The sequence below is a fragment of the Solanum pennellii genome, chromosome 12 (genome assembly GCF_001406875.1).
Source record: "Solanum pennellii chromosome 12, SPENNV200".
Lineage (NCBI taxonomy): Eukaryota > Viridiplantae > Streptophyta > Magnoliopsida > Solanales > Solanaceae > Solanum > Solanum pennellii.
The window spans coordinates 3,137,912-3,149,917 of record NC_028648.1 but is presented as its reverse complement, the minus strand read 5'-3'; the positions used below and the strand labels follow the sequence as shown (position 1 = coordinate 3,149,917).

The window sequence follows — 12,006 nt, the reverse complement described above, 5'->3', positions numbered from 1 at the left end:
CCCCCCCCGAGGAAATCATGATGATTGAAGTAGATTCTTCTTAGAATTTAATAATGCTTATGTATGTCTTCTTGATGGATAGATTCTTGTATGCTACCTACCTTATGATATTTCCCCTTAGAGTTCTAGTGGATTCTATATTATTTATCATCATATTTTCAGTTTGTTGTATGCCCGTTGTTGCATATTGTGTTTACTTTCTACATCCACATTTGCAGGACTAGCATTTCCTCCGCTTTATTTCTACAATGGCGGTGTGCGGGAGTTTCTTGCAACAATTAAGCAGCATGCTTATCTTGTGAGGTGAACTTATTTGTTCTCTTATGCATCGTCTTCGTCATTGTCATGACTAGGCAATTCAACTAATAAATCAGATTCATCTCTTCCTTTTTCTTTTTGGGCAGAATTCATAAGATGAGAATAGAAAGTAAAACTAGATAGTCCGCTAATGAATGATACTTATCTCAGTAAAAAAATCAAAAGCCATGTCGTATGAAACATCTAAAAAGTTGCTCTTTTCTTTTGGTGACTGAGAGATAGTTTCGAAAAAAATGTAAGGACGTGGTACATGGAAGGTTAAGGTCATTTCCAAATGCTAGAGTATGGTGTTACCTCTGGCTGACATTCAATGGTAATCCAGCTGAATTGCAGGACACCGACTATGAATTCTTTTCAGTTTTTTAAAGTAGCTGAACTACAGGTATACCAACTGCGAATTCGTTTCAGGTTTAACTGGTGCCAGCCTGTCAAAAAGTATATCTTATCATACTACTAGAAATTTGGGATCTCAATGTTTTCTCGTTCAAGTATCTCTTGTTGCAATGAACTAGTAGTGGGAGAGTTAACTTGATTTTAGGCTGAAGGCCTTTCCATTCTTACTGGTGAGTTATATTTTTCCAGATCAGCCGATGATGCTAATGTATTTCTTGTCAACGACTTTCAAGATCCACTCCAGGTGGGACCAGTTTGATCTATCATTTGTTAAACCAGTTAAACAGCTTCTCTGAGGAGCTTCATCATGATTCATGAATCGTCACTTTTGCTCATGCATTAATTTGCTTCTTACAGAGAACTCTCTCCTCCTTGGAACTTCCTAGGGCTGTTTCTGTAACTAACAGTCCATCATCAGCTGCTGCTAGCGAATCCCCATCTAGCTGGACAGAGGGGGAAACTTGTGATAGAAATTCTGCACTTGCTCAACAAAATGCCAGGCAAAGACAAAAACATAATGATCCTGCTCGAGATTTGTCAATTCAAGTACTAGAGAAATTTTCTCTTGTGACCAGATTTGCTCGTGAAACGACATCACAACTTTTTGGTGAAGCTCAGGGAGATAGTTTCATCTCTAATGACAGGAGGAATCACAATGGAAAAACATATGATTATCCTCGCATTGCCGAATCTAATGATGCTCAGAAGCTTCCTGAGGATGTTCCGGTGCCTGCGGATCCCTTGGAGGTGAGAAACTTGCAAATAAACAACCTTTGTTCCTGCATTTAATCAGACGGTTAGTCATGTTGTACACTTACATTAGTACTCTGGGGTTTTCCAGAAGCCCTTTTCATTTTTTATAGCTGTGTATATCAGTGTAGGGACTGTGGGACTTAAAGAACCTTAGAACTCCTACTATATACATTAATTCAATTTTTTAGTATTGGTGTGAAACAGGGCCATATGGGCCATACTGGGCAAAGAGGATTCGTATGTTCATTGGCCAATTAGTTTGGCATGTGGCTTAGTGCATTCATAGTGTTGGTGCTTTGTTGATTTTCCTAAAGGGCTATCCTTTTCTCAAAATGGTAAAATCTTGTCATACTCATGATTTAATTATAAGAAAATAAGTTTGCCTTGTATTATGAGTCGACATGACTATTAAATGTACTTCTCTGAAATAATTAGACATCCAGGTATGAGAAAGATGAAACATTTAATAATGAAATGATGCTACTTCACCCCTTATTTATCAGGAGAAAAAGAGAGTTCAATTTCTGCCCATTGACTTTATGTTTACCTTGAGCGCTATGACATCCTTCAAAATTGACTTCAACCTTTTTCCTAACGGAACCACAATGATCAATTCAATCTCCTTTCTTGATGTTTCGGAATGCATGTTTAGCCCAAACTCCAGGTCAGATAGAGAAGGAAAAAGTATTTGATATGTTTTTTACTGATAAAAAATGTATAAGCTGTGCTTCTCCTTCAGTAGCGTGCCCTAGTCACCAACCAACTTGTCCATTATGCTTGAGGATTGTTTTTCAAATTATATTTTCTTGCCTAAGATCCTTAGAAAAATAAAAATAACATTTTATTGCCTAAGCTTCCGCCTACCAACAATATGAATATATCTAGCAAGGGTGTTGATTCAGAGTGCTCACTTAGTGAGCTGTCCAAATTTTCATCAGGTAGGTGGGTGTTGATTTCCCCATGGATTAATTCCCTCCTCTTCATCGCTATGTAAAAAAGCTCTAGCAAGGGTGGCTTGAGTTAATTTCAAGATTAATTATCTCCTTTTTATAAGTATATGAACAAGTTACAATTGCATTTAATCCTCTTCCTTTACTCTTTTTTTTAATCTATGCCAGTTTCTCTTCTGCAGTTTGACAAACTGTCACTAGTATGGGGAAAACCACGGCAACCCCCCTTGGGAACAGAAGAGGTAGATGACTATCTTTTTATCTATTTTTCAGCTTGCACTTATTAAATGCTAAGACAATGGCTGCTAGGCCCAAGAATTTTTTTTCAACATTCATTTCATGTCTATCTCATTTTGTTCTAATTGCCAATGGCCATGATCACTTGCCTTGAAGCAACTAAAATCATTGAGTTTTAAGCAGATTGAACTTAACTGCGTCATAGATTCTCAATTTTTTTATCGGAGTATGCAAATGTCCAGATTCGTGACAGGTCCCAGGGTGATCAATTTTTCCACTTGTACATCTCTGTTTTGTAACCATTGTTTTAGAAGGGATTCCTATTTGATCTAGAAGTAGCATTAGTAAACTAACTCATTTCTGTATTTTTTCTATTTTATCATGTAGAAACTTCTTTGCTTAAGTAAAGAAATTCTCTCTGGGAAGTTCAAGTCAATTATATCGTTTGGATTCCCATGAATTCTTCATTGAAGGCGTGATATAGATAAACTGATTATTGGGGCTTCTTCCAGGGAATGTGTTTCAGAAATAGAATTTACAGCTCTAAACATCAGATCAATTTATGAGTAGCTGATCAGTGTTGGGCCACTGTGTCACTAATTATAAAGAGGGAGGGGGGGGGGATGTTGTGTCTCTAAGCTAATCATATAGTGACTCACTTTAGAATTCACTCTTATGACATTTATGGCATTGGTTTAAACTAAGCTATATTAGAACTTAGAACATTGAACTAGTTTTGATACAGACGATCTCTTGCAAGATTGCATCTATATAAAATTTTGCGGTGGTTATGTTGTCCATGTTCAAAGCTAGTCTCTCAAACACTTTTAATTAGTGGTTTTTTGGCAATTCAGAATGTTCTCAAATATTTTGGGAGAACCTATGTGTTTTTAGATTTATGGTCCATTGAAATGCAAAATGCAAAAAATATATTGGTTCTTGTGATTTTCTTTTGAGATCGTTATGTTTTTGCTTTTTTTAACTTTCAATAATTTTATGTGTTTATGCACGTGTGTATACTATTTGTACAACAAATCTTTCCAAGAAAGACGGTTCACCTAACTGTTAATGTTGCATCATAAGTTAGAAGAAAATTTATGATGTCTAATAAGTCGTCATTCAGTGAGTGTACTTATTGTCCGAGATCAATTGTATATCAAATTAGGAAGTCAAGTTTATATGACCTATGCACATATTTGTGTTCAATGTGGCAGATATTAGATATATGTCCTAATACAATTTTAAATTCTATCTTGATGTGTATTATTTTCTTAGCATGATTGTTCTAAGTTCTAACAATGGTTAATCCAGAGGCAAGGTTTACCTCGTCATTGTCAATTACTGCACATCTGGTTTATCTTCAACGACATCTATATTTTCAATTTTTTGCATTGATTTTAACAAATTGTATGTTTTCTGATGTTATCCTATTGTTGTGATTACATTCACGACTAAGTTCCAAATGTTTTGCTCCTTATGCAGTGGTCTGCTTTCCTGGACTCCGAAGGGAGAGTCACAGACTCAGAAGCAGTAAGAAAGAGAATATTTTATGGTGGAGTCGAACCAGATCTACGTAAAGAGGTTTGTTCTTGTAAATATCCACACTGCTCCTCATCTGTCTCTCTGAGCATGAATGTACTTATGTGTCCTTATGGCAGGTGTGGCGATTTCTGTTGGGATACTATTCATATGATTCAACTTATGCAGAGAGGGAATACCTTGTGTCCGTCAAAAAGTCAGAATATGAAACGATAAAAAACCAATGGAAGGTTTGTCATATTCTCAGCTTGGGCAGGGTTGGTTGAAAAGTAAAATGTTTCTGATTCTTCATTTACTCAATCTTTCTAGGTGTTTTCCTTTTAGCAAAATGTTTTCACTTGTAACAGCGATAATTTATATCTAGATCTGTTAAGGTGCTATAAGATCCTTTTCTTTCCTACTTCTGTTTTGATGCTCTTGTAATTTTAATGTTTCATTTGGGAAGTCTATCCCTATGTTTTCCTTTTGTCCAGAAGGCTCCCATGACAAGAAGATTGTCTCTGAGATAATTGTGTTAAGAGTGTTAATTTAATTCTAATGTTTATCGACGTCTCTCTAACAGAGCATCTCTAAGGAGCAGGCAAAAAGATTTACAAAATTCCGAGAGAGGAGAGGCCTCATTGAAAAAGATGTGGTATGTGTCAAATTTGTCCATTTCGCGGGCCTATAAGTTATTTTGTTTGAGAACCAAGATGCACGTTTACATCCTTGCAATTCACAACCAGTAATACTATTATTTGGTTATTAATATGTTTGATATGTAAGGTGAGGACTGATAGGTCAGTTTCATTCTATGAAGAGGATGACAGCCCAAACATTAAATGTTTGCGTGATATACTGCTGACATACTCATTCTACAACTTTGATTTGGGTTACTGTCAGGTAACTTCTTCCTTTAAGCTTAACATGTGTGCTTCTTCACTGATCAATATGTTCATGCTGTATTACAAACAATTTGATCATATGTGACATCTCTGTTTTATTAATCATTGGAAGACACTGTCGTTCAGATTCTATGTAATTTATGTTACATGTCTTATCTGATATTACCAAGCCTATCTTATTCATTATCATTTGATTTTTCATCTTTCCAAAAAAACAGTTCATTGGTGTGATATGATCATGGTACCACACTCTATCTTATTATGGAAGCCCTTTTTGCTCAAATATTCTCTGTGCAACTTAACACCTTTCCTTTATTTTCGTGGTTTCTCGCTGATTGGTAAATGAAAATTTGTTTCTGTCGAATTAAATTGCAGGGTATGAGCGATCTCCTTTCACCAATATTGTTTGTTATGGGAGATGAATCAGAAACATTTTGGTGCTTTGTGGCGTTGATGGAACGACTTGGACCAAACTTTAACCGTGACCAAAATGGAATGCACTCTCAGCTTTTTGCATTATCAAAGGTTCTCTCTCTCCTCCCTTCTCTTTCCTCCTCTCCGCTCTCTTGTTGCTAGTCTGTTAAGGTTCTAGCATTAGCATTTACCTCCCAGTGAACCCCAGACAGATTGTACGCAACAGTTAACCAGAGATCTATTCCAAGGGGACAGAAGAGAGTGACCTGTATTCTTCCGACTTTGTTCCTTGTCTCTGGAATAATTGTTTTGAAGAGTAAACCCAAATAGGAGTTGTTGGCATGTGTTTATGTCCCAAGCATATCTAAGAAAGCCATAGAGTAAAATAAAGTGCTGATAATTCCTAGTTTTTTTGACCGTCTCTTTGGTGTTACCCCTCCACTTTGAGTATGCTCCGTTCTTAGTTGTAAAATAGCACTTGCCTTTCAAAATTGAGTTCTATTGAAATAAACTATCGAGTTTTGGTTGTCAAATGGAGGAATAGTTTGATTGCTTTTTACATGCTCTAAGAAGGCCTAACTATTGTTGATACACATCCATTGTATTTATGATAAATATGTCTGCCTGTTTATCTGGATCTTGTAGCAAATGATTGATCAGCGAGTGCATAGTCCCATGCCATCACCAGTTCTTTCTTGTTCCCATTCCTTCCAATTCTTTCCAGTTATATTATATACTTCTCCATCCCAATTTATGAGGCACCGTTTGACTTGACCCGAAGTTAAGAAACAAAGTAAGATGTTTGAGACTTGTGGTCTACAACAAACCTAAGATTTTGGTGTGGCTATATAATCATCTCAATGAGAACTGCAGACATTCTTAATGGGGACAAATTAAAAATGGAATTGTGCCACATAAATGGAGATAGAGGGAGTACTTGTGTAGTATATTTTTACATTTTGGGCTGATAAATGGTTTGCTTTCTTACAAAAAATGGTGTTCTTACTATGTTTTTGCAGTTGGTCGAGTTGTTGGACATCCCTCTGCATAATTACTTCAAACAGAAGGACTGCTTGAATTATTTCTTCTGCTTCCGATGGGTTCTTATTCAATTCAAAAGGCAAGCAGTAGTAATCCTTTAAAAAATTATATTTTATTGGCCATCCGCTATATGATTTACTTTGGTATATACGAGTATGCTCTGGTTTCTTCTTTAACACAAACTCATACCATTGATTATCTGTTAAATTATGCTGAAGTGAGTAATTAGATTCAAAGGCCCATTTCAGATTTCCATAGACTTGCTATTAGTTCTGGTTTTGTGCATATATTTCTCATAACTATTTTCTATGACCTTGTGACATTTTGAGATTTCAAAAGGCAAGTTACAGACACTGTTTTCATCATTTTTTTATATTCCATTTACTTGGATCTGTACTTACCATTTTAAAAATAATCTTATAATTTTGTAGTGTTCCATTTGATAAAGTGGAAATCAGAAAGAACTTTAGCTTCTCTTTCAAGTTGTTTGTCCCATTTCTTCCTTCCTCTTTCTTTCAAATGTGCAACGCCACTTACTGTTGTTCCCTTTGTCTTACCAATTGATGTTTCGGTATTTGTTTAGTAGTTTATTTATCGATACCTTGTCTGTTGTAGGGAGTTTGAATTTGAACAAACGATGCGATTGTGGGAGGTATTATGGACGCATTATGGGAGCGAGCACCTTCATCTGTATGTGTGTGTCGCGATTCTGAAAAGACATCGCAGCAAAATAATAGGAGAGGGGATGGATTTCGACACACTACTGAAATTTATCAACGAGCTGAGTGGTCATATCGACCTAGATGCTATCCTCAGGGATGCAGAGGCTCTGTGTATATGTGCCGGCGAAAATGGTGAATCCTGCATTCCTCCTGGAACTCCACCTTCATTACCAGTTGACGATGCTTCAATGTATTACCAACAAGATGATGATGATCATATGTTATAATATAAGTAGGAAGATCACCATTTTGTCCCTCTACTACAGTAACATCTGATTAAATATAAATATTTTAATTACATAATGATAGACTTTGAAGTTCTTTTAAGTCTTTTAATAATTAAATTATCATTTTCTTGATAAATGAGTATATTCATATTGCTTTTAATCGTAATCACAGATTTTATAATGAAGTCAATTTTAGAATTAGAAGGGTCATTTTTTAATACTTCCTTCGTTTAAAAAAGGATGATCTAGTTTGACTTAGAACGGAGTTTAAAAAAATGAAGAAAATTTTTTAATCTTGTTGTTTTAAATTAAAGTTATGTCAAATGTATCAAAACGCTCTTTAATCTTGTGGTTTAAACATGCCACATGAAAAATTAAAGTTAAAGAGTTGCTAAAAATGAAAAAAGGACATTTTTTTTAAACAAACTAAAAAGGAAATAGGGACATTGTTTTTTAAACGAAGGGAGTACTATTTAAGAACCAACTTACAAAATGGAAGCTCACAATATGAAATTGAATAATGGAAATTGCACAATTCAACATGAGAAGATAATAGAGTTTTTAGGAGATAAATGAGGAAACACAATTTTTCACTTGACAAAATTATTTTCAAAAAATGTTTCATTCCCTTAGATAAGTGAGGATAACTAATGAGTTCGGAGCTAAAGGGTATAAAATAATAACAAAAATTTCAAAAGGGTATATAAAATTTTATATTAACCAAAACGGCAAAAACGCTGGAATAACAGCAATTTACTCCACCAGAAAAAGCAAAGTCGCTGCTACTGCAGCGATTTTGCAAAATGTGATTTTTTTTTTTAAAAAAAAATTAAATTGCTACCTTGGCAGCGATTTTTTTTTTGAAAATCGTTGCCTAGGCAGCGATTTTCATTTTTTTAAAAAAAAAATTAAAGAAAATTAGGCAGTGATTTTTTTTGAAAATTGCAGCGATTTTTTTTAAAAAAAAAATTAAAAAAAAATTGAAAATCACTGCCTAATTTTCTTTAAAAAATTTTTTTAAATGGAAATCACTGCCTAGGCAGCGATTTTTTTTAAAAAGAAAAAAAATTTAAAACAAAATTGAAAATAGCTGCCTAGATAGCGATTTGAATTTTTCACATTTTGCAAAATCGCTGCAGTTGCAGCGATTTTGCTTTTTCTAGGTGGAGTAAATCGTTGTTGTTCCAGCGATTTTGCCGTTTTGGTTAATATAAAATTTTATATACCGTTTTGAAATTTTTGTTAATATTTTATACCCTTTAGGCTCCGGACTCGATAACTAATGGTTATTTTGTTTTTTTATACTCCTTCTGTCCCTATTTACTTGTCCATATTTCCTTTTATATTTGTTCCTATTACTTGTCCATTTTAACAAATCAAGAAATGACAACAATTTTTTTTCCTAATATGCCTATATTTAATTCTAGAAAATTTCTAATACTACTAAGTTGTAATGCATGCTTTGTGGAACCAGAAAATACATTTATTATACTTGGAAAGTTGCATAATCTTTTTAAGTTAAGGGTAAAATTGTAACTAACCTATGATAATAATTGGTGCATTAATATGTGTGTCACTTCTAAAGTGGACAACTAAATAGGAACAGCGGGAGTACTTTTTACATGTTTTTTTTTAAAAAAAATATAAAAATACATATAGTTTTAAGTAATATGTATAAGTATTTTTTAAAAAATTGGGGTCCCAAAAAAAATATGCGGTCCTAAGCGATGACTTTTAGTGGCCCTGTATATCTTACAATTCCCATGTTGGATACATTTTTATTGAGCCGAAGCTCTATTGTAAACAACCACTCTACCCCTTAGGGGTAAGATTTGCATACATCCTATTCTTTTTAGACTCCATTTATATAATTATACTGAATATATTATTATTATTACACCGTCCAACCCAATGCATCACCTACTATACTTCAAGTTTTTATCTTTGCTGAAATGACCAAAATACCCTCAACATTTTAGTGACATGAGAATGGTTATGATATGAGGGAAATCTTGTAATCTTATCCTCTATAGTCCAACTTGTCACAATGCCACCATATTAACAAGAAAAAATAAACAGAAATAAATAAAAAGAAAAAAAATGGCTACTGTGTGTCTCTCAAATCCTAAACCTTTTCTTCCATCATCTTCATTTTCCACTAGAAAACAAATAATTTTGTGCAAAGCAGAGAATAATGTATGTAATTTTAGTTCAATGATTAGCAAGAGAAGTCTATCAATTAGCCTTGCATCAAGTTTGTTGCTTTCTTTAACTGGAAATGGAACTTTTAATGCAAATGCTGCAATTTTAGAAGCTGATGAGGATGATGAGTTGATGGAAAAAGTTAAAAAGGATAGAAAAAAAAGGCTTGAAAGACAAGGCATTGTCAATTCCTCCTCAAAGGAAAAAGGTAAAAAAATAATTATTATTTTATTGTTTTTTAATAAATTTCTCTAGTGGTGAAATCAAGAAAAGATCAACTATATGTAGGGTAAAGACCTTCCGGGCTCAAATCGAGACCCTCTGGTTAAGAATGAAGGAGTACTTACCGCTTCACTACAAATCTAATAAGTTATGAGTTGCCTTTATTTAATCTTATGAATCATTATGTTGTAATTTGAGTGAAGTACCTCTTACTACACAATTTAGTGAATTAAGAACAGTATTAGGTATTGTCAAGTGTCGAAGGCATGATTTTCAATAAAGGGTTCATCATTAATCGACCTTGTATATATAGTATGATTTTCCGACAAAATGAGGTTTAGATGAACCCCTTCTTTCCTAACTGTTATTTCGGGAGAAGGCTCACACCCTGAGGAATGTGTTGTAGACAGTCTATCCTAATACAATCATTAGTAACTGCTTTCACAGTTCAAACTCGTAACCTGACACAATCACACGAATGTGTATGGGAAAATAATTAGCACATTATTCTTGTATTAGCTATCATGATACTAAATATTGACAAACCACCCTTATTAGTCAATTCCGCTTTTTGATTAGATTTAACTTATATACACTGATAGCGTAAAGACAATTTACACTGTCACCACAATTTCTCCTGTTGTTGCAAGTTACTTGTCTACTAATTCCACTTATTATGAAAATTTAGTTACATGATATCATGTTTAATAACTTTCATATTGTTAAATTCAATGGTGAAGGATACTTGCAAGATTTGGTATACAAGCTCAGTAAAGTAGGTCAAGCTATAGAGAAAAATGATTTATCTGCAGCAAGTTCAGTTCTTGGCCAAAACACTGATGCAGATTGGTTGCAGAAAGTTAATTCAGCACTCAACAAGGTAGTTTTTATTTTATCCTTTCAAGCACATTTTTTCTTTCACATTGTCTATGTCTACTGAATATTTCGCGTTGTTACAGTTTAGTGGTAGCGATGAGGAGAAGTCAGAGATCGATTCCTTCAATTCTTCGCTATCTTCTCTTGTTTCATCAGGTAATGTTTTCGTTGACACTCCAAAGATGACTATGGTTGCCAACTTGTCTCATGTTTAGCCTCGCTAGATCACAATCTAGGACTTTCTAAAGATAAACAAGAATTTCGAGCTAGGTTCAAGATATGCCCAAAGGTATGCGAGTTGATGTAAAAAGAAACTCAACTTTCATCTATGTTGCTTGGACTCTACAAAGATGTTGCTACACCTGTATCGGATCCTCCAAAAATGCATCACTTTAGAGGATCCGACATGCACCAGTCCACATTTTTGCAGAGTTCAACTAACATAGGCTCTCAAGATTAGGTAAGTATACCATGTACTAAGACACCAGATCAAAGAAAAGCACAGATACCAAATTCCATAGGTTTGATAGAGTGGTGGCTGCTAAAGTTGCAGCCATTTGACCAGGTTCGAGATATGGTAACAGCCTCTTGCAAAAATAGAGGGTAAGGTTGTGTACAATAGACTCTTGTCAAAGCACATAGAGGGCGAGTCTTCACTTAACTCGGCTTGTCAAAGCAAAATTAACTAATCGTCTCTGTTTAATGTGTGTTATGCAGTTACTAAGAATGACATTGAAGGATCAAAAACAGCTTTTGTGGCATCAGCTAGTGCATTTGAGAAATGGACAACATTAACAGGGTTGATTGAAGAGCTAAAAGGGCTTTGAAGCAAAAAAAGAAATTAGTATATTATAAGAGAATTTGGTCTATATCAACATGTTTTCACCTTTTAACTTTCTTTTACTGTTTGTGTAACCACAAAGTAATAATTCTTTTACATTGTCTTTTTTTACCCATGTCAAATGAATCATTTGAGTTGTACAATGTAATTTGAATAACAGTTATGAAGCTGAATCTCTGAGCAAAATGACTGGATTTCTGTTATCTTCTTTTGTCTGTACTGGACTTGAAACGGAGCCAAAATGTGAAGTTTATGAGTTCCGATACAATTCTATATTCAACATTATTTAATCAACTTTTTAATAAAATTACGGGGTCTAAGCAAAAAACTACTCAGGGAGGGTAGGACTAGAAAAAATCTACTGTAAGCAGTCTTACCCTACATTTC

General features: G+C 34.4%; 2 protein-coding genes across 2 annotated transcripts in view; both read left to right on the top strand.

Moving 5' to 3' along the window:
* LOC107007539 (TBC1 domain family member 17-like) overlaps positions 1-7,614 on the top strand; it is a 12,171-nt gene extending 4,557 nt beyond the window's left edge. Inside the window, exons 5-15 of the mRNA XM_015206203.2 lie at positions 219-303; positions 901-955; positions 1,069-1,458; positions 2,597-2,656; positions 4,134-4,232; positions 4,310-4,420; positions 4,753-4,824; positions 4,956-5,072; positions 5,450-5,599; positions 6,508-6,608; positions 7,145-7,614. Coding sequence (XP_015061689.1) covers positions 219-303; positions 901-955; positions 1,069-1,458; positions 2,597-2,656; positions 4,134-4,232; positions 4,310-4,420; positions 4,753-4,824; positions 4,956-5,072; positions 5,450-5,599; positions 6,508-6,608; positions 7,145-7,478 — 1,574 coding nt within the window. The 3' untranslated portion in view covers positions 7,479-7,614. The remainder of the gene's footprint in view (positions 1-218; positions 304-900; positions 956-1,068; positions 1,459-2,596; positions 2,657-4,133; positions 4,233-4,309; positions 4,421-4,752; positions 4,825-4,955; positions 5,073-5,449; positions 5,600-6,507; positions 6,609-7,144) is intronic.
* A 1,919-nt stretch (positions 7,615-9,533) lies between these two features.
* Positions 9,534-11,822, top strand: LOC107007549 (thylakoid lumenal 16.5 kDa protein, chloroplastic). Its single transcript, XM_015206215.2, has 4 exons — positions 9,534-9,888; positions 10,643-10,782; positions 10,862-10,934; positions 11,496-11,822. The coding sequence occupies exons 1-4, from the start codon at positions 9,579-9,581 to the stop codon at positions 11,603-11,605; spliced, it is 633 nt and encodes a 210-aa protein (XP_015061701.1). The 5' UTR covers positions 9,534-9,578; the 3' UTR covers positions 11,606-11,822.
* Positions 11,823-12,006: the final 184 nt, after the last annotated feature.

Coding starts and splice junctions, on each gene's coding strand:
- LOC107007549 (XM_015206215.2), top strand. CDS start 9,579: ATGGCTACTGTGTGTCTCTCAAATCCTAAACCTTTTCTTCCATCATCT. Junction 9,889..10,642: donor TTCCTCCTCAAAGGAAAAAG/GTAAAAAAATAA, acceptor TCAATGGTGAAG/GATACTTGCAAGATTTGGTA. Junction 10,935..11,495: donor ATCTTCTCTTGTTTCATCAG/GTAATGTTTTCG, acceptor TGTGTTATGCAG/TTACTAAGAATGACATTGAA.